This window comes from Bradysia coprophila (genome assembly GCF_014529535.1).
Source record: "Bradysia coprophila strain Holo2 chromosome X unlocalized genomic scaffold, BU_Bcop_v1 contig_173, whole genome shotgun sequence".
Lineage (NCBI taxonomy): Eukaryota > Metazoa > Arthropoda > Insecta > Diptera > Sciaridae > Bradysia > Bradysia coprophila.
In genome coordinates, this window is record NW_023503302.1 from 3,656,046 (window position 1) to 3,681,173 (window position 25,128).

General features: G+C 35.3%; 1 protein-coding gene and 3 long non-coding RNA genes across 4 annotated transcripts; all 4 read left to right on the top strand.

The window, feature by feature from the left end:
• Nucleotides 1-11,627: 11,627 nt before the first annotated feature.
• On the top strand, nucleotides 11,628-12,201 carry LOC119068201 (methylated-DNA--protein-cysteine methyltransferase-like). Its single transcript, XM_037171702.1, has one exon. It carries the CDS (start codon nucleotides 11,723-11,725, stop codon nucleotides 12,119-12,121), a length of 399 nt encoding a protein of 132 aa, XP_037027597.1. The 5' UTR covers nucleotides 11,628-11,722; the 3' UTR covers nucleotides 12,122-12,201.
• Nucleotides 12,202-12,570: 369 nt separating this feature from the next.
• Nucleotides 12,571-13,177, top strand: LOC119068203. The gene is made up of 2 exons (XR_005086102.1): nucleotides 12,571-12,728; nucleotides 12,804-13,177. It is a non-coding gene; the product is annotated as an uncharacterized LOC119068203 (long non-coding RNA).
• A 4,110-nt stretch (nucleotides 13,178-17,287) lies between these two features.
• Nucleotides 17,288-17,898, top strand: LOC119068204. The gene is made up of 2 exons (XR_005086103.1): nucleotides 17,288-17,448; nucleotides 17,540-17,898. It is a non-coding gene; the product is annotated as an uncharacterized LOC119068204 (long non-coding RNA).
• A 5,281-nt stretch (nucleotides 17,899-23,179) lies between these two features.
• Nucleotides 23,180-23,762, top strand: LOC119068206. Its single transcript, XR_005086104.1, has 2 exons — nucleotides 23,180-23,329; nucleotides 23,404-23,762. It is a non-coding gene; the product is annotated as an uncharacterized LOC119068206 (long non-coding RNA).
• The last annotated feature ends 1,366 nt before the right edge of the window (nucleotides 23,763-25,128 follow it).

Sequence of the window (25,128 nt, forward strand, 5' to 3'; positions counted from 1 at the left end):
ACGAATGTTTGTTCTCCGTTAACAGTCTATACAGTTTCAATTGAGACAGATTTCGGCTCGTTAAATCTAACTGGCCTCGAGAACAATGTCAAAATGAGATAAAAATTTTACAACAGAGACTGTTATTATGAGAAGAAATATAATTGGGACCAGTTATTTTAACTTGGTTTGAGAGATATTTAAAAAAAAAAATTAGAATATTTAATGACAAGTGCCTCAAGGCGAGTTATAATTAACTGGTCTTCGGTATTCTCACTCTAATCAGCAGCTCTGAAAGTTGTAGTCAGAGTGTCAATATCAACTAAATTTAACTGGTCCTCGAGGCCTAGAATGTCAAAAATTTATAAATACAAAACGAATTTCCAAAGTGATAATTTTATATTATGTCATTTTAACATTGCTTTCAATGCCAGTTGATTTAACCTGTTACAGATGGCTGTCATCTGTTATCGACAACGACAGCAATAATAAACGGCAAGCTCTATCTAATGAGGTCTTATATAGCAAAAATTATATTCTAAACAAATGAAGTAATAGATTTCTAAAATCAATCTCTGAAAATCTTCGACCAAAAGAAGTAATAGATCAGATATAGTAAAACTGTTAATATGCTTGCCGTCTGTGACATTTAGTATTCTAATGTTAAAGCTAACCGAACTCTCGACACTTCTTGGTCAAAAATCGTTGAATTTAGTAGATCTCTGTTTTCATGCTATTCACACTCATCGGCATAAATGATTCGACGAAAGCTAAAATCAATACAACGAATTTTTTTTCGGAAAACGAATATTTATTCAAAGCATTTTCTGTTTCGAGGTTTACTGTTTTTTTGTGCATTTTGCATGTATTTATATATGAAGAAATCAAAAACTCATGTAAAACACAGAAACATAAAATATGACGGTTTTCAAAATTCCGTGAGTGTAACAATTTTGATGAAAAAAAGAATTAATGAAAATCAGTAAACCGATTTCATTGATCGTTCAGTTTGAAAGGTGTCAGGTTTTCAAAAAGATGTACATGGTAATTTCTACACACCCTAATGTTTACTGTAACATAAGCCATGGCATATGACATGTTCGATGTACGCGTCCAAAGTCTGCCATCTGAGTGCACAGGTACTTCTAAAGACTTTTAATTTATAATTTAATCGAAAGGGTTTCGTGTTTTAGTTGGATATTTTACCTGAGTTTATATATATGGTTCGTGGATATCACATATGTCGGAACAGGGCATTAGTTCTAATAAGAAGCACTGATAAATTAATCAGGAGGAAGAAGTAGAAGACGACGAAGAAGATAATTAACTGATTAAAATGTAGAGTTTGTGAAGTTTATGAAGTTTGATGAGCTATTCGTGTAAGCATTTTGTGTGTTCCGTTGCAATTAAATTTGATTACACGATTAGACTTGAATACGTACAGAACATCAGAAAAGTTTCTTCGTTTCTTCAACAGTGTTAAGCACGTAATGGCAGTTTGCATGTAGTTTGTTGTCGGTTTGGCTTAGACACTTAGGACTCAGACACTGTAAATTTAAAAGTCATTTACTTTGACTGAATAATTAGATGAAAATAAACAAAATATTCAAATTTGTAGGATAAGATATACAAATGATTCATAACTGTACTCATCAGCGAAATGATGAAAGTTGCAGCAGGTGGCATACTTAACATTTTTTTACTCTGAACGGTAGCGAACGGTACGTGTGTTTTGGTTTTGTTGTAGAAAGTAATTGAGAGTATAGAAATTGTATACTAAAATATTAACTAGGCTAGAGCTTTTTTTCATATTAACATTCACATTAACCTTGAGGATAAAAAGTAGGCTATGCTTAGTAAGGAACGCACAGAAATATGATTGACGTTTAGTGATTTTTAAATGTTATGAACTTTGATTTTTGATCATTAAATCTTCTAAATCTTATGTTTAAGTTTTTTTTTCGATTCAAAATCTATTACTTCATCAGATTTATTGCTACATTGGAACCCCAGTCATAGTGCTTCACTTGTTTTTGTCGTACCTTGATAACAACAGGTAACGCTAAACAACCTCAATTCAAACAAGCACACGCCACGGAGAACCAAGGTTCTGAAAGAACAGGTTAAGACAGCCAAGAGGACAAGTTACACCGAAATCGATAAACGCTCTCATTACAGATTGTGTGTAAAATCAACTTGAATAAAATGTTTTTTGGAAAATTCGGAATTTTGTTTTTGTAAGTTGCCCTTTTCATATAAACTTCTAAGCCTTTGACGCAATTTGTGTGTCACCGCCTTCGTGATCAACTCCAAAGTTCTGAAAGAGCAGGTTAAGACAACCACGAAGGCAGGTGACACCAAATTTTATAAACAGATTTTATAGACAGATAGTGTGAGAAATTAACTTAAAGAAAATATTTTTCTCGAAAATTCAGAATTTTGTTTTTGTTAAGTTCCATTTTACATATAAACTTCGCAGCCGTTAACGCAACTGTGTGTCACCGCCTTCGTGATCAACTCAGAGTTGTCTTAACCTGTTCTTTCAGAACCTTGATCAACTCAGAGTTGTCTTAACCTGTTCTTTTAAAACATTGAGGAGAACAGTGGCAGAGACGGCTTTTTGAGACATGCGAAAAAACGGCACTCATTAAATTTTTGGGGAAAAAGTTTAGAATGGGTTTATTTACACTGAAGTAAGGTTTTAGGTCATTTTTATCGTACCTTGGATTCTATGAGTAATTAAAATTTGAGGAAGGTCACCAAAACAAAACAATGTTTACATGATTACATGGTTCCATTGAACATACATTTGCAAATAACAATCAATTCTAAAAATTCTAAATGTGACTGCTTCTTTCTTTCCCGGCGTTTTTTAAACGAAATGCAATCGGGTCCACGGTTGGCTATATTCAAGAAACTGGAAAGGAATCTACTCTGATCCCAATGATACGAAGCGTTTAAATGACGTTATGTAAAGGCGTAAAGGGTCTTTAGGTCAATTAGCAAAGGGCTGAATTAAATAGATTGATATTGGCTCGCTCGGTATATGTTCCATAAAATGTCGGCAATCAATGAGGCAGAGGCTCTCAAGCAAAACAAACCTTATAAGAAAATGTTGCTTTTTAACGAAGATATTCAAGTTTTTAATTTTACACTAAACCGGTTTTTTTACCGGTATTACCGGTTCGCAAAAAAAAAATTAGTTCCACAACTTTGACCCCTCTATCATATTTCATTGTCAAATTTTCGATAAGTTCCCCAACGCGCGGAACCCAGACTATGTAGCACGGGTGGGGTTTGCAACGAAGTTTCTATATGTTGCCCACATTACAATGTCAAACATATGTCCAAGGTCATTTGTGCTAGGTGAAGTCCTTTTTCACCAAGCGATCAGCGTAACCTCCTAATCAAAATATCTTGAAATTGTCAATAACGTGTGACACCGTGTAAAAAACAAAAATCCAAACCCACCAGAAACCGGTGACGATCTGACGATCCACTTGTTAACGGGCAATACATAAACAAATTCCTTCATTTATTAACCACTTTTATTTAACAATAGAGAAAATGATCGCAAGCATATCATTACATCATGTCACTAATTTCCTACTAAAACACCCTAAACATTACCTAATAGTAAAAAAAGATCAACTTGTTTTGCGATGAATATTATATAATATGCAATTTCAACTTATAAACAACATCTCGACCGCTCATAAAAAAATCAAATAAAATCGACTCCAGTAGTCATTTTAGCTGTTTGTTATCAGCAAATTTATTCCACAAAATATTTGTGCATAAATATCAAGCTGGTTAGTATCGTACAATAAAATTTGTCAGTTCGTTGTTTATACGGTTTGCAAACATTAAATTTTAGATTTAAATAGCTACACTAAACCACCGTACCTTTGCAATTTCTTTAGACAGTAGTAATGAAATGACATTTTTATTGCTGCTTGGAATTTCAAATGTTCAAATGGCATTTTTCACTTAGAAGTTTTAGTGCTTTTGCATGGCGTACACCGTACACGAAATAATAAAAACTTTATGTTTCAGAGAGTTAAAGGTGGAAATGTGAAAAATTTTAATAATTAACACGATTGTTGATTGATGACTAGACATCACTTCACACATTTGTATAAATTTGTTTTCATACAAAACGTGTAATCGAAATTGTAATTTATAGCAGATATTGTAGGTATGTAGAATTTGCGTCACAACTACACCTGTATAGCACATATCTAGTAAATAAACGATGGAAACTATGCTTCATCATTGCGTCCAAGTAGATATCTGAACTGATTTTGACCCTAAATAGGTAGACCAGAATCTTATATAAGAACCTGAGGTTTTGGGTTCGACCTGGCTTTGACGTCGACCCGAATCAAAATTCATGATTTCAAGTTCGAATTTACCATTAGATTACCATGTCAGATCAGGTTGAATTCGGATAACCTAACAATTGGCTATTGAATCCCAATGTGACCAAAGATTTCAGACTGAAATTTTTGGTCAGGTTCGGGCCAGCCAGTGACACTATTCGTGCTATTCTTCATTTTTTAAATGCTGCTATTCACAGAGTGTCCAGCGTGTCCTATAGACCAAGGCGGTAAGTGTTCGATGTAAGTGTGATTTACAAACGCCATATCGGTGCTGCAGTAGTTTCCAATTAGGTGGTCGTGCTATGGTTTATATCAGCACTGTATTAGTCGTTTTATTCATAATAGCATGAACGAACAACAGCTGGTAAAAGACCAAATGTTGCACCGCACTTAAATTCACTTAGTGTATTTCCGAGGGTTCTACAAGTCGATTAAGCTAAGTAAGCTTTAATCCGTACTAATTAAGTGATATCAGTGTGAAAATGTGATAAATGTACTAATGCTCATAAATAAGATGTTTCAAATGTTTTGAATAAATTCATTATCATTACAAAAACGAAGTGACTATTTGCAGGCGCCTGCAAATAGCCAAAATATTATAAAGTGACTATTTGCAGGCGCCGGCAAATAGCCAAAATATTATAAAGGGACTATTTGCAGGCGCCGGCAAATAGTCAAAATATTATAAAGAGACTATTTGCAGGCGCCGGCAAATAATCAAAATATTATAAAAAGACTATTTGCAGGCGCCGGCAAATAACCAAAACATCATAATGAGACTATTTGCAGACGTTTTACCTTTTTATTTAATGTAAATCAACCGCAAACAGTCTATACGCATGGTATTCGCAGGTAATTCATGGTTTTAAAATATTGCCAAAGGTCTTAATTAAATTAACGAAAATGCTATTAGCACTTTGTGCGAATAGTCACTTTATAATACTTTGGCTATTCGCACATTGTACGAATATCCAAGAAGAGACAATGTGCAAATAGCCTTTTCTTTGCTTTTCGCACACTGTAAGGTAAAAACATGAATCCAAATATTATTTTAAGGGCAGTAATCGTTCAGAAACTGAAAATATATGGAGAGATGATGATATAAATGACCAGAAGATGATCGTGTCAGAAAAATTACGTAATGGTAGCTTTCGAAACCAAATATTATTAATGTATTTCTCCAGACTTTATATAAGAATATAAATTAGACCAAATAATCAGCCTCTATAAACCTTTTATAAATCGTATGGTTAAGGTGTTTGTTTTGTTCCTACTTCATCCCTTTACATATCCTGTGAGGGAGGAGTTTAGTCTGATACAACTAAATTCATCCTTCTACTAACTATTAAGGGAATATTTTGGCTTATTCCCGCTGAACTCATCCTTCTACAAACTGTGTAAGGAAGGAGTTTGGTTTGTTCATACTGAATTCATCCTTCTACAAACTGTGTAAGGAAAGAGTTTGGTTTGTTCCTACTGAATTCATCCTTCTACAAACTGTGTAAGGAAAGAGTTTTGTTTGTTCATACTGAATTCATCCTTCCACAATTTGTGTGAGCAAGGAGTTTGATTTTTCCTACTGAATTCATACGTCTACAACTGTAAGGAAAGAGTTTGGTTTGCCACAAATTAATTCATCCTTCTACAAACTGTATAAAGAAGGAGTTTGGTATGCATCTACTGAAATCGTACTTTTACACATTGTGTGAGGAAGATTTCTGTTTGATCAACTGAGTTCATCCTTCTACAAATTGAATCATGAAGGTGTTCGGTTTTTTTTACTGAATTTTACTTGCGAATAAATAAATACCGAAGTTCGAAAAAATAAATCTTTACAGATGGAATTTATTCACGTGAGAAACATTTTACAATGACGGTATAGTTAAGGTATGGCTGATCGGCTTATTTATCCCGAACGCACTCACTTTATGTCAAAATAATCACGGCTGTCCTCAACAAAGATAAAGTTTTATGAAAATGTACACACAAAATGACTTGGGATCAAAGCCACTTTACTTAGACTTCACCTACATCCTTCCCTTTTGTCGACTGACATTATGCATCAGCTCGGAGAGGGAGTTTGGGTTTATCTTTGCATCGACACATAAAAAATGATATGCACCTATGTCCAAATGTTTATTTTGACGAATTGGGTTATGATCCGCGCCTTCGACTTAAAAACTGTTACGGAAACACAGTTTATTCCTTCTACAAACTGTTACGTGAGAGGCAGTTAACCAACATCGCAGTGATAACGAAATAAAGTTTTTGCTGGCGCGTATCATATAGCGTATTGAGCCAATGAACCTGTGCAAAAAGGAAAACAGAGTAGTAGATCGACAACTGTGGCAAATTTGAGGAATAGTTTGAAGCATCATTTCTGTAACATATAATTACGTCATTTTTAGACAGTAAGAGAATATTATAGCTACACTATTTGCAGGCAGAAATGTGTGATATGTCGAAAATATGATATTTGTTTGGCGCCGCGCCAAATAGTGTAGCTATAATATTTCGGCTATTCACAGGCGCCTGCAAATAGTCTCTTTATAATATTTTGGCTATTTGCCGGCGCCTGCAAATAGTCTCTTTATAATATTTTGACTATTTGCAGGCACCTGTAAATAGCCAAAATATTATAAAGAGACTATTTGCAGGCGCCTGCAAATAGCACCTACGTACAAAATGGACTAAATTCTGGTACTTTTCTCTGTCTACTATTGTCGACTATTGCGCAAGAACATGAGCTAAAGTTAATAATATGGCAAATCCACTGTAAGTCTAAATGAAAATATAAAGTTGTTAATGCACCTTTTATCTCCTATACAATAAAATCAGTGGGCAAAAAAATTCGTGTTGTGTTTTCAATTCAGGAAACGCACTTTAAAAGCAATATCCAATCATCAAATGAGATAAGGATCATTGAATTTCTGCATTCTCTGATTATACTGCGATCGGTGGTATAAAAGCCGTAACATTTGGTGTATTTAGTATCAGTATTGTTCAGTCTTTCGACATCAAAACCGGATATATCGAAAATGAAACGTAATTGAAGAGCTGTGGGTTTTTCGTTGTGTGAAAATTATTTTTCATTTTTCTTTTTGAATTTCATTGAACAGTCGCTGCTGTTATTTTATTGGCCTTCGTCAGTTGCATCTCTGCACAATTATGGCGTGGAGAAGATTTCTCTCACACTGATGGTCGCCCGGGATGCCAACTCCCCATCGAAAGCCAACAGAAGTGGCGAAACAACTTTGACAATGTGAGATATTGGGTGTGCACAAATGGCCAAGCCGTTTCGTACATTTGCCCCACTGAATACTTGTTCGACTTCGACCGACAATGCTGCATTCGTTGGAATTTCTGGGTATGGACACCACCATTCGATCCACCAACCCTTGGTTAGATTCATTTCAATTGAAAGTTTTTGAGAACGGTTTATATTGGTGATGTCAACAGAATTCGAAATAAAAATGTTTCATTTGTGCAATAATTGATTTTTAATGACAGTGTGATGTGGTTGGTGAAGTTAGCCTAGCACTTCTCAAGATTACTGTGGACTTAAGAGTTTTCGAGTGTCAACAATTGTATACAATGCTTGCCTGACGAAAGTTTAATCTTTAGCTGACATAAAATTAGTATACTTTGAGCGCGATATGGTTGAGCTGAAACAGAGAAAATTTCTCTGAGAAACACAGAATTCAGACTTCTTCTACAAAACACACACATCTTGTGCAATCACAACCGTTTAAGAGTGGATACTTAGATATTCACAAGATTGGTAACAGTGCCAGCTCAACATTTTTCATTTGGCAGATACACAATACATTTCTTGTGAACTTTTGCCAAGTCAACATTCTATCTGGTTGGGGCAAATATATTTGTGGTGATAACTTCAACCCGTTCAAAAATTAATTCAGTGCAGTGGATACATTATAAAACTTAATTTAACAGAGTTTGTTTACACCTTATCTCTATCACATCAATGTATGTAAAATGATTTAACCTGGACAAATTAATGGAATTTCAAATAGGTTATAGTGTTTTACTGTAAAATTGTGAAAGCAGAGAACTGAACCAAGCACAAGAACAGAATGTCCAAGATCTCGTCGACGCAGTAGTCAAAATTTGTCATATATTTTTTAGCCCCGTACGAAGTACACGGGGCTTATAAGATTAATATGCCGTTTGTAACACGTCGAATTGGAAGCAGACAGTAAGGGCAAAGCATTTGGTTTATGTTCATAGATGACGCATACGCAATAAAACAAATGTCCGTCCGTCCGTGACCCCTCTAGCTTGAGTAAATCGCAACCTTTTTTCAAAATTCTTTTTGTCCCTAGGACCCTATAGGTGCTTTTCAGTCTTTCGACGATATCTACCGAAATACGCACGCAATGAAAGGTATTGACGAGTAGAACAAAGTTGATGAACATTGTTTTTGGCTAAGATGCAACGTGGGCTTGTTGGGAGGGCTCAAAGGTCGTTACTCGGCCCTAAGTGTTTTTTGCACATTAATCGAGTAAATTTCATCCGATTTTGCTAGATTTAGGTTTTTATGGAAGATAAAGTCGTATCATTATAATTTGATCGATTCTACTCATTTAATTCATTTTTAAATAATTGTAGTTTTCGAAGAAATTATTTCGAAAACATTACAGTATAAAAGCATAGACACGTGCATTTGAACGGATTACCCGCAGGTATACCGCGAGCAAACAGCTCTAATGCGCATGTTTTACATTTATACTGTAATGTTTTCGAAATGATTTCTTCGAAAACTACAATTATTTAAAAATGAATAGAATCGATCAAATTATAATGCTTCCACTTTAATTGAATACCGAAAAGAACGTGGCGAAACCAATTCAATACCGAAAGAAAATTGGTAAAAAAGCTGTAAATTCGGATTCCTAAAATTACATCGTAAACTTTTGTTTTAGTTTTATACTTGAGAAGTACTTCGTACGGGCTTTTGAAATTGCGCAATTTTAAAGATGAACACTTACAGTTAATTTGCAAAAATAGGCAATAATGTCAAGTACGCAATAAGATTACGGAAGTACTTTGATAACGGACGAATAAGGGTTACTGGCTTATTAGGGCTACGGACGTATAATGGTTTCGGGCAAAATAGGTTTACGGGTCGTACGGGGCTCAGTCGTAGCAAACGCTCCGACATTCGGTTTCTGCACGAGATTAAATAATCTCAACATAACAGGGCCTACTTTTTAGAAACTTTTAGAGAAAATCGAGAAATTCAAGAAACTTTGAGAAATTCAAGAAACTTCGAGAAATTCGAATTCGAGAAATTTCAAGAAATTCCAGAAAATTCAAGAAATTCGGGAAACTTCGAGAAATTTCAGAAACTAAAATTCGAGAAATTTTAAGAAATTCGAGAAATTTCAAGAAATTCAAGAAACTAGTTTCAAAAAGTAGGCCCTGCAACATAAATGGTTTAGCTTTGTTATTTCTTCGTTGAAACAATTCGTTAAAATTGAAGTGACATTTAATACAGACGCAAATCTGTTTTTACAATAAATTGTCGTTTCAACTGTGGTTTGTAACGTTTCATCTAGTTGAAAATGCAAATGGTCAATACACGAAGTATGGCTGTAAAAATTTTGAGTAAACGACCCTTTTTGAGCGAGAAAAAACATAAAAGATTGGCGCTGCTTCGAACCTAATAGTTTTGACATGTATTTCAAGCACATAAAATATCCGTTACCATTATTGAAGCGTAATAGTTATTTATGACATCGAGTGTGTCAGGCCGCAGGCCGTGTGCATCGTAATACACATCGTGAGCCTAATTAAGTACTTTGCACCGAGATTCATACAACGTTTTATGACACAGAGGCATCTAAAGTTTGCAAATTTTGCATATTATGATGATGAGTCGCATAAATAAGTATTTACATTAAATAAAAATGAATGCTTTCATTCTTCTTGGTATTTTTTGTTACTTAGCTGGTTTACAGCCATAAAATTGTTAATTAAAAATTATAAAATAAAGTTGCAGTCATTTTCGTTTAATTTGCAAATATTTAAATGAATAATTTATTTAATTGCTGCAAGGTTAAAGCAAACGTTATAAATAGCAAATACTCTCGAAAAATGTTATTCTTTATAAATGCATGCCATATTTTACATTATATGCTTACGTGGGGTGTCTGAAAAGTTTTTCATTTCCAAAGCACAAGTTCCCTTTTATAATGCGATGGAGCTACCATCCGAATACGGAATACTAAGCCAGCACACCCCTACAGACATACACCATATATTAAGCCGTGATACATGTATTTATTTTCAATGAGATCTAAACATTTGTGTATCGCCCTGGATTCATGATAAAACAATATTTTCAATAAGTTTTCAACCCAACTAACCCATACGTGTTGTTGGAATCGAGCTTAAAGTTATCGCCATAAGGGAAATTTCAACAACTTTTCCGAAATTCGGAGTGCTTCAATGTAATGAAATATGCATCTGGACGACGCGACGGGGTATTTTTAGTAAATATTTTGAATTTCGTATTATGTATATGCACCCACACAGTAAATATAGAGATAAAAATTGAATATATGGACGAACAATATTGGCGGTGATTTATGTGGCCAATATTAGAGTAGGAAAATCATCTATCAATTGTTTTGATGAGATTATGTAGATTATGAAGATTATTATATAAACTTGTTGTTCAGGCCAGGTTATCTCGAAAATGATATTCGCAGCCATTAGTAATAGTCATTAATGGTCACTATTGGCATACGAGTGCCATTAGTATATCTTAGATTCTATGAGTGCCAATAGTCTCTATGGCGGGCTCTGAGCTTTTAGCTTGTGCTGAGCGATTCAAAACCTGTTGCATTCTCTCTTTTTTAAATTCTAATGCGTGGAAAAGTATTTTATTCACTAAAAGTATGGTACCACGCAACCATGTTATTATTGATCCATTACCTTACCCGATATTTATATACTTTTGTGTCGATCGCGCGCTTTCTTAGCGAAATGAAACGCACTCGATGGATCATCAGAATGGTTGGCTTTATGGTTTTTCATATTTTAAATTTTAGGAACTATTCACAAATGACATCACGTATTTAGGAGGGAGTTAGGTGCTCGAGAAAACGAGACGGTTCTTTCAAATTCAGGTTAATTTTTACAAACAATCTTCGAACAATCTGTAAAATAGCGTGACGTCATTTGTGAACGGCCCCTTAGGAGAGCGTTTTATCCAACGAACATGTTTAATCCGAAAGATTCTCTCTTCTTGCAACCTGTCACGTATGAAATCATTCGTTTGATTTAAGTAAACAAAAACATATTTATTTAGCACCGAAAAGGCAATTAATCAAAAAATGTCCGGAAAGAAATCACGTGAAATAGTCGCTAAACTGACAGAAGCGTTGGCCGAAAAGAAAATAACAAAATTTCAACATAACGTTTACACTCAGTTGCTCAGCGTTCCGCTTGGAAAAGTGACCACTTACAAGGAAATAGCGAAAGCAATAAACTGTAACAGTGCTCAGGCTATTGGACAAGCACTACAAAAAAATCCATTTGCTCCTGACGTTCCGTGTCATCGTGTGATCAGATCGGATTTAACTTTAGGCGGATTTTCTGGCAGTCTCACAAATGAAACGGTGGACAAGAAAAAGAACCTACTGCAGAAAGAAGGTGTCCAATTCGTAGATACGCAGGATGATCTATCCAGTCAGGCCAAAGTGGAGAAGCAAAGCATTTGGACTTTCGATTAAACTGTTTGATCTGTACATTTTTCTTAGTGTATTGATGTGTGCAGGTATTTTGCGTCAATAAATCGTTTGTTATGAACCAAGTTAAAACCGAAAGCTTTTTCAATAATTAGCAGAGGATTCCGGTTAGGAGTGTTACGACTTCACAAAAGTATTTGAAGACAACGAAAGTATGCTACTGCGTCAGTCAATGACATCTTTTGTTTCTTTGTTTCCTGTACACAACTCTAGTTCTGTCTAGTTTTTAAATGTCTACGAACAGTTCTGAGCGAAAACAATACAACACCGACCGGCACCAATCAAAAAGAATTTTTAATCATTTATCAAGTAGATACGGAGAACTTACGTACATTCAGCGATTGATCAACCGATACGGAATTGTCGAAAATTATTTCTACAATTCTAACAACCGCGATAAGCATGTACTTTCTATTCAGGAAACGCACTTTGAAAGCAATATCCAATTAGCCAATTAGATAAGAATCATTGAATTTCTGCATTTTCTGATTGTACCACGATCGCTGGTATAAAAGCCGATACATTCGGTGTACTCAGTATCAGTATTGTTCAGTGTTTCGACACCAAAACCGGATATTATCGAAAATGAAACGTAATTGAATCGAATTGAGCTGTGGGTTTTTTCGTTGTGTGAAAATTAATTTTCCTTTTGAATTTCATTGAACAGTCGCTGCTGTTATTTTATTGGCCTTCGTCAGTTGCATCTCTGCACAATTATGGCGTGGAGAAGATTTCTCTCACACTGATGGTCGCCCAGGATGTCAACTCCCCATCGAAAGCCAACAGAAGTGGCGAAACAACTTTGACAATGTGAGATATTGGGTGTGCACAAATGGCCAAGCCGTTTCATACATTTGCCCCACTGAATACTTGTTCGACTTCGACCGACAATGTTGCATTCGTTGGAATTTCTGGGTATGGACACCACCATTCGATCCACCAACTCTTGGTTAGATTCATTTAGATTGGCAGCTTTTAAAAACGGTTTATATTGGTGATGTCAACAGAATTTGAAATAAAAATGTTTCAATTGTGCAATAATTGACTTGTATATTCGATAAGAAAACGAGAATTGACTGTGCACACTGCATATATGCAGGCAATGTTGTCTACTGCCAAGTGTGTGACAAACTTAATTTTTGGGTGATTACATTTTCGATATGTGCTGTAGTCAGTTCAGTTAAGCGAATTTTTATCACGTTCTTGAAGACATTAGTGAGCGAAAACCAATTGCCAGTAACTGCCGAATGGCCATTGTTACAGCTACGTTTTTTTCATTGTTCAACATTTTTTCGTCTAATTGTAATTCTGCGGTTGAGTGGCTCGTATCGTTCCATTGAGAATAACGAATTTATTACCGTTGCGATTTGGCAATTCCTACAGATTTCAAAGAGCACCTTGAAATACATACAAATTTAAGCCGTAACAAATAGAAATCTCAAAAAACTAACAGACCCCTTCTCTTACCCAAATAGATCATGTAACATGAATATCTTTCGACCTAGGGGTTCAGTTGCGGTCTGAGGTTAGGGCTGTGTCCAGTGATCCCTTCCTAAAACAGCAATAGCAGTAAATTTTCGATTGAAGGAGATTTAAAAATTTGTCAACTTTTGATGGAAAGTCCGGTTGTAAGTGGAAAGTTACTATTAGTCAATTCCCAAAACGCAGCAAAAAAGATATTATTGAAAATAGACTTAGGAAATAGACTTATTTTTTTAAACAAATTTTCACTGAGCTTCCTCTTTAATCTATAAATGTTGGGGGTCTCACTTCTACATTCTCATAAATGGAAAATCTTTTCACATTCCCAGATTTATATTGCCAATTTTTTTATTTCACAGTAAAACCAAATGCTCATTTCGTGTAATGTCAGCAAGCAATTAATTTAGCTTGAAAAGATAATATGGTTACACTTCCTTTCGTTTAAAACACTCATAATGAAACTCTTACGGGTAAAATTTACCTTTTATGTGGGAGGAGTTGACGCTACTTTCACTGAAATTCTATTTAGAAGTTAAATTCAAGGGTATACGTGGAACAACCACACATTTACTTATGAATTCCACCAATGTGTTTGTTGAGGGTCATGCAAAATGCTAAAATCAAAATGCTCGTTTGCAAAATGCTAAACATCATATTGTTTTCCAAAATGAGATTTGTTTTAACTCTGTTGTTTTCGGGAAATACAAATGTAAGCTTCGAAGCACTTGAAACTAGCAAGAAACGATGCTTTTAGATACTCTTGCAATGACGTGAAAAGTTGTTTTTCGACTGTATTAACACTGTATTAACTCTGACCATTAAATGAAACTTGAGCAAGTTTGATATGCAAATCTTTAATTTGTATTAACGCGATTTAACTAAAAACGGGAGACTTTGCCTTTCTTCGACCTGATATTTCAAGATGTCAAAGTATCAAATTTTCATATTATTTTGCCGTACAGTTGGATCGCACGAGTGTTCATTAATTGCACGGATGGAAGCATTTCCTCTTTATTTTCGACTTGTTGCTAGTTGCTACCAAAGACCATTGCCAATCTGCAGTGTAAAAAAACGCTTGCCAAATCTCTTACACGAAAGTCTCTTACATGAAAGCAGAAACTATTTTTGGGAAAACAGTTTCCTAAATTTTCATAAATTTTGGAGAAAATTAAGGAAAATATGGGAAAATCCAAGAAAATATGGAACAATGTTTTTCCGAAAATAAAACTTAATTAGAAACACATCCTTGTCATTACAAGGAATGATGCACGAGGACATAAAAGCAGGAGATTTGAGGCAAGTGTGTTTGAGTAAATGTTAAAACTAGTTTTCAAGCATCACAGTGGCGTTTATGTCAGCATATGGATCCCATTCGTCTACTTTTAAAATGACTTGCCCTCTTTATTCGCATCGTTCATCTTTTTTGCAACAATTCTAAACACATCACATCACATCACATCATATAAAATGTCGTCTTTTGTCCCCTTTTCTCAAAACAAACTTCTTTCTTAAGTTAATCATCACAAAGCGAAAAATTTTCGCAGCGTGTCAACTAAATACTTTCTATAAAAAGAGTTTTTAATACAAAAAACTAGCTCACTCCGCTCGCGTTCTATATCCTTTATCATGCATCTTTGAATATAAAAGTTAGGAATTTTACAACACAGAAAATTGTATGACGTTTTAAAACACACCCCAATTCTCGCAAAAATTTGACTAATTTAACTAAATTTGATAGGATAGAAAATAGTACTTATTCGCATTATATTGTAGAATGGATCACAGCTGATGTTTAAGACACTAAAGTAATAGATTTGAGTTTGGTGTATTTAAGTTAATGCCAAGCCGCTAATTTTCTTTTCGAAATTACTGAAGGTCTTGTACAAAATTTTATTTTGCAAGTACTTTCGAACTTTTAAGCGTCAATTCGCCAAAACTTCGAACAACTTAAAAACAAGTCATCAGCGATTTTCGACGGGTACACAGTTATCGATTCAGGTGATCCTCCCGAGTCATTTGGAACAAAAAAAAATCCTCGAAATAATTATGTTTTCACGCTGGAAAAAATGAAAAAATGGTCTGCACTAGGGTGACCAAAATAGTTTTTGTTGCATATCACCAAGAATACGTAACGCATTTATCTGAAATTATTTTATTTTTCGTGTATGTGGTGCAGTACCTATTTTAGGTGGGAAAAATTCCAGAGTGTTTTCAAAAAGTTACAACGATAGACTTGGAAGATATGGGTTCGTTGGGTAGGTAGTGACTACTCTCCATGACACATGAACCTACCGCGGCACGACTTTCGTTGAGCTTCAATTTTGATTGAAGTATACTAACACAAAGATTTTCTAGAAATCCACTTTTCTTCACGTCTATTTCCAATTTTCTGATGTATGAGACAATTTTAAATCAGGGCTGTAATTACTGCCACTTTACGCTTCGGGAAATTTCGTTAAGGGCCTATAAAATTTGAAACAAACCAACTAATTCAATTGTGTCATACGTTCCTCGGGTATCTCCCGATTTCACAGTACGGCCAGTGGGGCACTGTATCAAGTGTTTACTAGCATCTTATAATCATAGTTTGTGCGTTAGCCACTTACCGGAAGGATTTGGAAATATGTCGAATTTTTCGTATTCGTGAATTTGTGAAATTTTCCCTAAAATAGCTACTGCACCACATATACACGAAAAATTTCGAAATGTTTTAAAGGTCAGCTTATGCGGCGTCAATACCTCTACCAATGACCTTTTTTATTTATTTTATTCACTCAAGTTTATCAGTTTTCACAAATAATTCAGCTTAAAATAAATTTACAGCCATTAGGGTTAATTTGCTTATGGGCTTGAAAGTTCAGAAAATTGAGTTAAAATTTTTTAATAAATGGAATTTCAATAGGGTAAACCCTTGCAGATTGAAAAAAAAAACTTGAAAAACAATCAATATTCTAGTTTTTTTTTAATGACCAATGACCATAATTTCAGATAAATGCGTTACGTATTCTTGGTGATATGCAACAAAAACTATTTTGGTCATCCTAGTGCAGATCATTTTTTCATTATTTCCGACGTGAAAACATAATCATTTCGAGGATTTTTTTGTTGCAACTGACTCGGGAGAGTCACCTGAATCGATTACTGTGTTCCCGCCGAAAATCGATGATGGTGTTTTCATGTTACATACAACTTGGTTGAAGTTTTGGCGAATTGACTCTTAATTCACAATTTTCTATTTCTAACCACAACATCGGGCAAAAATTCCGGAAAAACTAATTCGCAGTAATTTCGAAATTTTACCATTCCTGTGAATTTGTAAAATTTTTGAAAACACAAATCATGGAAAATCACAACAACTAAATTGCAATCATCTAAATTTCAACACATCACCATGGTATCACTTTAATTATGTCTGAAATATGGTGTCACCTTGGAGATCACACAGACCCCATGCATTCAAGGAATGTGCAAAAAAAAACTTTTCCTCATTAAATTTTGGCATAACCCGAATCTCGTGAAAATTGTCTCGATAATTGCAAAGCTAAGTTCTATAAGTCTGACCTCGGTTTCGACAACTCAAATACATTTCAGAGATTGTATTTACACCTGATACGAAATTTTTAACAACACGATACACGCACACTTTCTATTGAAAAAACGCACTTGAAAGCAATATTTAATTATTTGATAAGAATCAATTGAATGGCTGCATTCGACATTGCCGTCGATTGCTGTATAAAAGCACAATGTTTCGGTTTAATCGGTATCAGTTCACTCTTATTGTTCTTTCATATTCGATCCTTGAGACCGGATTTCTTCGAAAATGAAAGGTACAGGTGGTTCATCAGCTGGCTCTTATTTTTTTGTGATTTTAATTTTTGATTTTCATTTTTTTATAACCTTAAACTCCGGGAACTACAGTCGCTGCTGTTATTTTATTGGCCTTCGTCAGTTGCATCTCTGCACAATTATGGCGTGGAGAAGATTTCTCTCACACTGATGGTCGCCCAGGATGCCAACTCCCCATCGAAAGCCAACAGAAGTGGCGAAACAACTTTGACAATGTGAGATATTGGGTGTGCACAAATGGCCAGGCCGTTTCATACATTTGCCCCACTGAATACTTGTTCGACTTCGACCGACAATGCTGCATTCGTTGGAATTTCTGGGTATGGACACCACCTTTCGATCCACCAACTCTTGGTTAAATTTCGTAATTATAATATTTTGGATTGGTGATGCTCATAGAGTTTGAATAAAAAAATATTGTCGTGCAATAATTTGGTTGTTTCGTTAACGGAAAGTTACCGGAGGTGGATCTGTGCCAATGATTGGACTCTGATGTATATCTTTAATATGACGATGTTTTCATTGTTAATACAATTTGTGCCAGTGGTCGTGATTTTCAATTATATTTAGTGCATTAAAGAGCCTCACTCAATGGCATTTATATCCCTTGTACCGTATCAATATAACGGATATACCATTCATCGAATTAATCAAAAACATTCGTGAAAGTAAAATTTATCGTAAATGAGGCAACATCTGAATGACGACGAATGCATTGAGGCACCACCACAGAATCAACGATGAAAATGTCTCTCCAAAATTGGTTTAGCCGAAGGTATATAATACAGTTACGGTTGAATGCGGAATCATTCTAAATATTTTAATATCACTTTCTTGTGACAAAGTTTGCAAATTCAATTCATTTCGCTGGTAGAAAAATATTTACGTAAAAGCTTCTGCAGAGAGGGATACATTTCAATGTGAAAGTTCTGGTTGATGTTGCAATATGTATTAGCTAATTGATTTTGCAGTGTGGTTTCTCTTTTGTGCGGGATATATCTGGGATTTGGGTGAGAAAAGCCGGATATCAATTGAAGCTTTTTTATGTTGTGGACCCACCAAACATTATACCGATAAATAAGGGATGAAGCACTTTACGAGCACCCGAACAAAATGAGGCTAAAATTGATTAATTTTCTGAGAAACTTGAGATGTTAAACAGCTTATAGTCAATATGGAGAGATCCCATTAAGCCTTTAATTAGCGAAATTTGTATTAAACCTACAACGTAACGGAACGAAAAGGTCTTTCAATTTCCTTCTTCACTGTGTAATTAGCTGAAAATTTCAATCGAAATGACTCAGTTAATTTGGAAACCATGTGCGCGAAAATTCTGTAACCTTGAAAATTGGTTCGATGATTTTACCGAAACACGTTACACTCATTTAACAATAACGTCACTAATCGAATAATTTTTTTAAAAATTTATTATTTAATTAAAATCGATCGTTATCTCAGCGGCTATAATCGAAAAATTCGGTTAGTTTTTCTTATCGCAATCATTACAACACTTTGTTGTGGTTGAAAGGAAACATAAGACGTCTTACAGTCACAAAAGAACAATTCGTCGAACAATTGAAATTAACAGAGACGAAATCATAGAAACGAAAGCATATGAAAATATAGACATGCAGTACCGAATTGGACATACTGCATATTGGCGATTTCTGAAGGGCTTCTTGTATTTTTATATGAAAAAGATAATTTTTCGTATTTTACGGGCCTTTTCCCGATTTCCTTGAAGCCAGTTCGGAACTGTAAACACGAAGGGGACGTACATCATCCTTAAGATTTACTTGAATTCCCTTGACACACTGATTTTCCCAATCAACTTTTACGAAAATACGAAAAACTGAACCACGACTTGTTTTCTTATAAATTGCGCATTCCTTTTATTTTAGGAAGAGACTATTGGGGTATGAATTCCGTAGTATTGTTCAAAACGCATTTGCGTTATATTTCGTGAAATAATTAATTCTATCGAACAACCCACCTTCACGTTAAATTTCGTAAAGGGACGAATTCCCTAAGATCGATCCAACTACCTTTACTTTACATTTCGTAAAAAGGTGAATTCCTCAGGATCGAACAATCCGACTTTACGTTACATTTCGTAAAAAGATGGATTCCCTAGGATTGTGTACAAAACAAGTTTAATTTTCAAAATATCCAGATTTTTTATCCAATTTTTAATTTTTCCGGGTGCCAATAGTCTCTTCATAATACTGTGGCTAATGGTGCGATTAGCATTAGAATAATAAAGAGACTATTGGCACCTGGTGCCATTAGCCACAGCATTATAAAGAGACTATTGGCACCCGGTGCCAATAGCATATTCGTTAATTTTATTTAAAACAGATTTTGAGAATAAACAAGGCGAACTATGTCATACATTTTCAAACGATCGTAAGTCCTATTCTAATATAAAAAGTGTAGATTTTTTTAAACCTTTTTTTTTGTTTATTGAGCGAAAAAAAGGCTGCTCGCAATAATGACGCAGCCAGTAAAAAATCGATCTTTTCTTTCAAAAAATAAAATTACAATAAATAAAAGTCATCTATCTTATTCTTCCCCAATGTACCCAAAATGCAAGCTGCGTTTCCACGATGTATCAAGATCGAAATCCGTTGTAAACGAAATTCCTTTGATTTAACTTCACCAGTTACTCTCTTCATCAAAGAACCTAATTTATCAACAAATTTCTTTGCTTCGGGACCCATGTAACGTAAAGTTATTATCATTGTCTTATTGACATATAGGCCAACACCGATGGTCGTTTCGGTGGTTTACCACCGATTGAAGCGTGAATTAAATGGCGAGATAATTTCAAAAAATGTAAGATTTTGGGTGCTGTCTCACATATTTGTCCGCAAGAATATTTGCTTTTTGGTATGAGCCACAGTGTTGCATTCGATGAAATTTCTGGGCAATGGTCACCACCATTCGATCAACCAAGCTTGATGTGAAGTTATTGTTGACTCTAAATTTTTCCAGTGGGGGCTGAGATTTTAAGCTTTTGGAATGTAATTGATTGAGCAGTCCAGATTGAATAAATAATTGCAATATTCTACTGAGACAAGGCCAAATTATTGACAAATACTGGTGGATATACCATATACCAAAGAATGAAAATGATTCCAATTATTCATGCTAACACAATTGCTCTTAATGCACATATCATGTTTCGAGGTGTTATAATCTTTTTACGACGTACAACAAAATACTGAATACTGAATACTGACATAAGTATATTCGGAGTATATTCATTACCAATCCTTGCACAGCGACGAATGTGACTCATTGTTCTCCATATTCCGGTCTGCTTTGAAATACATTTTATTGATTTCCCATATGAACTTGTTTAATTATTTTGCACAATTTTGGTATAAGGAATAATATAATTTAAGAAACGTGTACATATCCAAGCGCTTACGCGAGACCCTTATGTACTTCAAAAAATCTGTTATTTATAATCGCAGTAGGCTAACGATCTAACCTTAGAGAAATAACTCAGAAATTGCCTAACCTTCACAATCTCTACAAGCGAAAGTTGCTCTCGGCATTTTCTAAGGTATTTAGGAGAAGGGAAGTCGTAGTAAAAAATACCTTTCTGTATACGTGAGAGTTCATTGGTGAGCTATGATATGAACCGGTCGGTAGGGAAAGTAAAAGGTCGAGAAGGAAAGTAACGGTTGGGAAGGAATATACCAACATACTCTAACTATTTCAGAAAAATATCTTTCAAAATACCCACATACCCCCTCGATGTGTGTTTTCGCTTGGGCTAAGCCCGCGCGTGCACACACAATTTGTGTGTATTGGGGTATGTTGAAATATACTATTACATGCTTTTGTTCTCCCTAGGGTCGAAATTGGCTTATTACACACCTAGGGAAAACAATGGTTTAGATTTCAAAAGCATGTAATAGTTATTTACATAACAAGGTATAAAAAGTTGAAAAGTTGAGTTTTCGTGTGAATTTTGTTAATCCGAGTTCAATAAACACACGAAAACGAGAATTTTCATTTTTATCCCGAGTTATGGATTTTATTACATACACGCGGTGTTCGGAGGTCAAAATTACTTACTTAGAAGAATAATTCAAAAATTACACTTCAGTTCTATGTTGTTGTCTCGTTTTCGCTTATGTGATAAAATAGAGTACACACTTGTCACTATCAGTCTCGGCAAGCCTTGACTTCTTCGTGACAAGTGTGTAATATATGTTACATGCTGAGGGCGTCAAAAGTAGTGCTTGAAACATGAAAAGTACGGTTTTCGACGCATGTAGCATGTAAAATCCATTACATAACTCGGGATAAAAGTTGAAAAGTTTCGTTTTCGAGTCTTGATTGACCTCGGCTTCGCCTCGGATCTACAAAGTTCACACGAAAACTTTACTTTTCAACTTTGTGTCCCTTGTTATGTAAATAAATATTTCTGAATCTGTACAGTTAAACTGTCGATTGCTAAAGGGTAATTCTGAACTTATGATGAGGTCATGTCACTGATCAAGCAATATGTCAAATTTATCAATGAATATATATTAGAGGGTACGACCATATGACGCTCCAAGTTCTGTTTGAAGAAAACGGCATCACCTTGTAGCTATGAACTTGTTGACGTCATGTTTTCTTAGAGAAACGGTGGTGACACCGGTCATTTTGGAGAGACATTTTATTCTGTCCTACATATAATACAGACATACCCTTCTAGCATATTTTCACTTTTTGAAGCATTTTTCATAGAAATTTCACACATCTCCTACTGTTATGCATTGGTTTTTCATAGAATTTACAACCACAGGATTGTAGTTCTCGTATGAAAATTTATGTTTACTGGCGATTATGAACCTCGGTCTCGACTCGGATTCACTTGTAAACTAGCCTTTTCAGCTTTTTACCTTTACATAACTTTTGTCGTGAAATAGATCCTAAGTTCACATGAGATTCAACATTTTTCGGGAAGCGTCACAACTTAAGAAAAATAGTAGATTAATCATTGTTCCGGAACGATGTATTTTTCCAATTAAAAACTATTTACTCCTTCACAGACGTCAAGTAAATCACAAGAATTACTGGATTTTCACCAGGTTGAGGCAAATTCAGTTGTTTTAATATACCGTTTGCTGACAAGGGTTCCGACATCTTTAGAGCGCTTTCGGTGGTCGGCCAAACATCTGTTACCTCATTCTAAGTGACAGAAAACCTAAGTAAAATTGTTAATGTTTTATGGTTTCTCCCATTGAAGTGGAAAAAGGTGCCACCGTTTGCTATCACTTAAAATGATTTTTCTTCTAGCCGTGAAAGAGAAAGAGACCATATGGTGAGATCGTACTAGCGGTATTGGCGTCTCCTTGGACTAAATCTTTCCTATCTTTTCCTATACCCGTTTTGATAGGCTCGTGGAAAGACCTTTTCTTTACAATTTCGGTGGCTGGTCCATTCTAAGGGACTGTTCATAAATGACGTCTGAGGTCTGGGGGGAGGGGGGACTCAAGAAAACGTGACGGCCCTAACAAAATTGGGTCAAATTTGACCATTTTTGCGTGACGATGGGGGAGGGGGGAGTCTAAAACCGACCAAAAGTAGTGGACGTCATTTATGAATGGCCCCTAATAAGAAAAAACTGACAAGCATACGTCAGCGCAAAACAATTCCAATTTCTAACATCAAAGATAAGAATTTACTTTCTATTGAGAAAAAGCACTTTTCCATTAGCTAATTAGATAAGAATCATTGAATTTCTGCATTCTCTGATTATACTGCGATCGGTGGTATAAAAGCCGGAACATTTGGTGTATTTAGTATCAGTATTGTTCAGTCTTTCGACATCAAAACCGGATATATCGAAAATGAAACGTAATTGAAGAGCTGTGGGTTTCCCGTTGTGTGAAAATTAATTTTCGTTTTTCTTTTTCAATTTCATTGAACAGTCGCTGCTGTTATTTTATTGGCCTTCGTCAGTTGCATCTCTGCACAATTATGGCGTGGAGAAGATTTCTCTCACACTGATGGTCGCCCGGGATGCCAACTCCCCATCGAAAGCCAACAGAAGTGGCGAAACAACTTTGACAATGTGAGATATTGGGTGTGCACAAATGGCCAAGCCGTTTCATACATTTGCCCCACTGAATATTTGTTCGACTTCGACCGACAATGTTGCATTCGTTGGAATTTCTGGGTATGGACACCACCTTTCGATCCACCAACTCTTGGTTAGGTTTCGTAATTATAATATTTTGGATTGGTGATGCTCATAGAGTTTGAATAAAAATATATTGTCGTGCAATAATTTGGTTGTTTCGCTAACGAAAAGCTACCGAAAGTGGATTAAGCCTTCGATCTGAACCAATGATTGGACTATGATGTATCTTCAATATACGATGGATGTGTCCATTCTTAAAAGAATTTGTGTAGGTCGTTGTTTTCAATTTGATATTGTGGTTTAAAGAGCCTCACTCAATTGAATCTTTAAATCGCTTCATTCGTCAAAGTAAAATCTGCCGTAACATTTGAATAACAACGACTGTACCATCAACGATGAATTTAGTTGAATCAAATATTTATTTATCTCAATTCAAATGAAAGGTCAGATGTTTTGAATATAATCTACATTCGCTCGGTAGATATGTCTCATATCGGTGGTGTAGTCACAGCCACTTTGTCCGATGTTTTTTAGTGACATGTTTGATGTGAATTTGCATAAATCATTTTCAAGTGTTCCAATTAACTTTGAGAAATACCATCAGGCCCTGAATGGCCATATTGGGCGATCAAGTGCAGCCCTATGACCCGTTAGATTTTTTAATAAGCAACAAAATTTTAGGATGTCACTTCAAATTTAACCCAACAGCCGTCAGGTAGCTAGTACAGCTCTGACTACCATAGCACAGCTTTAGCATTAACATAGAAAATATTGCGAGGCTGATAAAATCAAATTAGGTCCAACATTTCTCTCGTTACGACAGTTTGGAGGCTGTTGACGTTTGACTTACGAATGTTAGTGCTAGAATCAATGGCAATATTTCGATTGGTCATTATATTTGTACACACCTGAGGGTTTGTTCTGTTAATCGTATGAAAGATATTAGAAATTGGTTTTCATGCGTGTAAAGGCCACCACGCACCTATGCCGTTGAAATTTCCGTTTTATTGATTTTAAACGAAGAGTTAAAGGGCGTGAGTACGGAGAGGCCTTAACTCTTTGATAACTTTTTTTGCATTGTTATTATGGAATCTTTTCTTCGGGTGCAAATCTTCTGCAAATATTTGTTTTACGCACGCAATTATTTTGCAGCTGTTCTAAATCCTCTTACAAGGGGTTGTGCATAAAAGAAGAAGTGGAAATCCATTAATACGACCCTTATCCCATCGGTACCCTTCTAAATATGAGTGAATGTGGGTGAATTCGAGTGCAGAGCCGAATACCCTTAGTAACCTTAGTAAAGCGCATGCAGTTGGTTTGTTGTGCCACCCCATTGACAGACTGCCTATGTTCTGAGGTGAAATATTAAGGTAATCTAGGAGATTTACAGGCACAATTCCACTCCATAATTGTACCACACGATTTTAGTAAATGTCTTGTTAATATCAGTCAATATCCAGAGAAGAATGTGACTGTTCAAAATTCGAATTGAAACTACCGTTCGAGAGATGCA

Excerpts from the sequence above, each read along its gene's own strand:
- LOC119068201 (XM_037171702.1), top strand. The coding sequence starts at position 11,723 with ATGTCCGGAAAGAAATCACGTGAAATAGTCGCTAAACTGACAGAAGCG.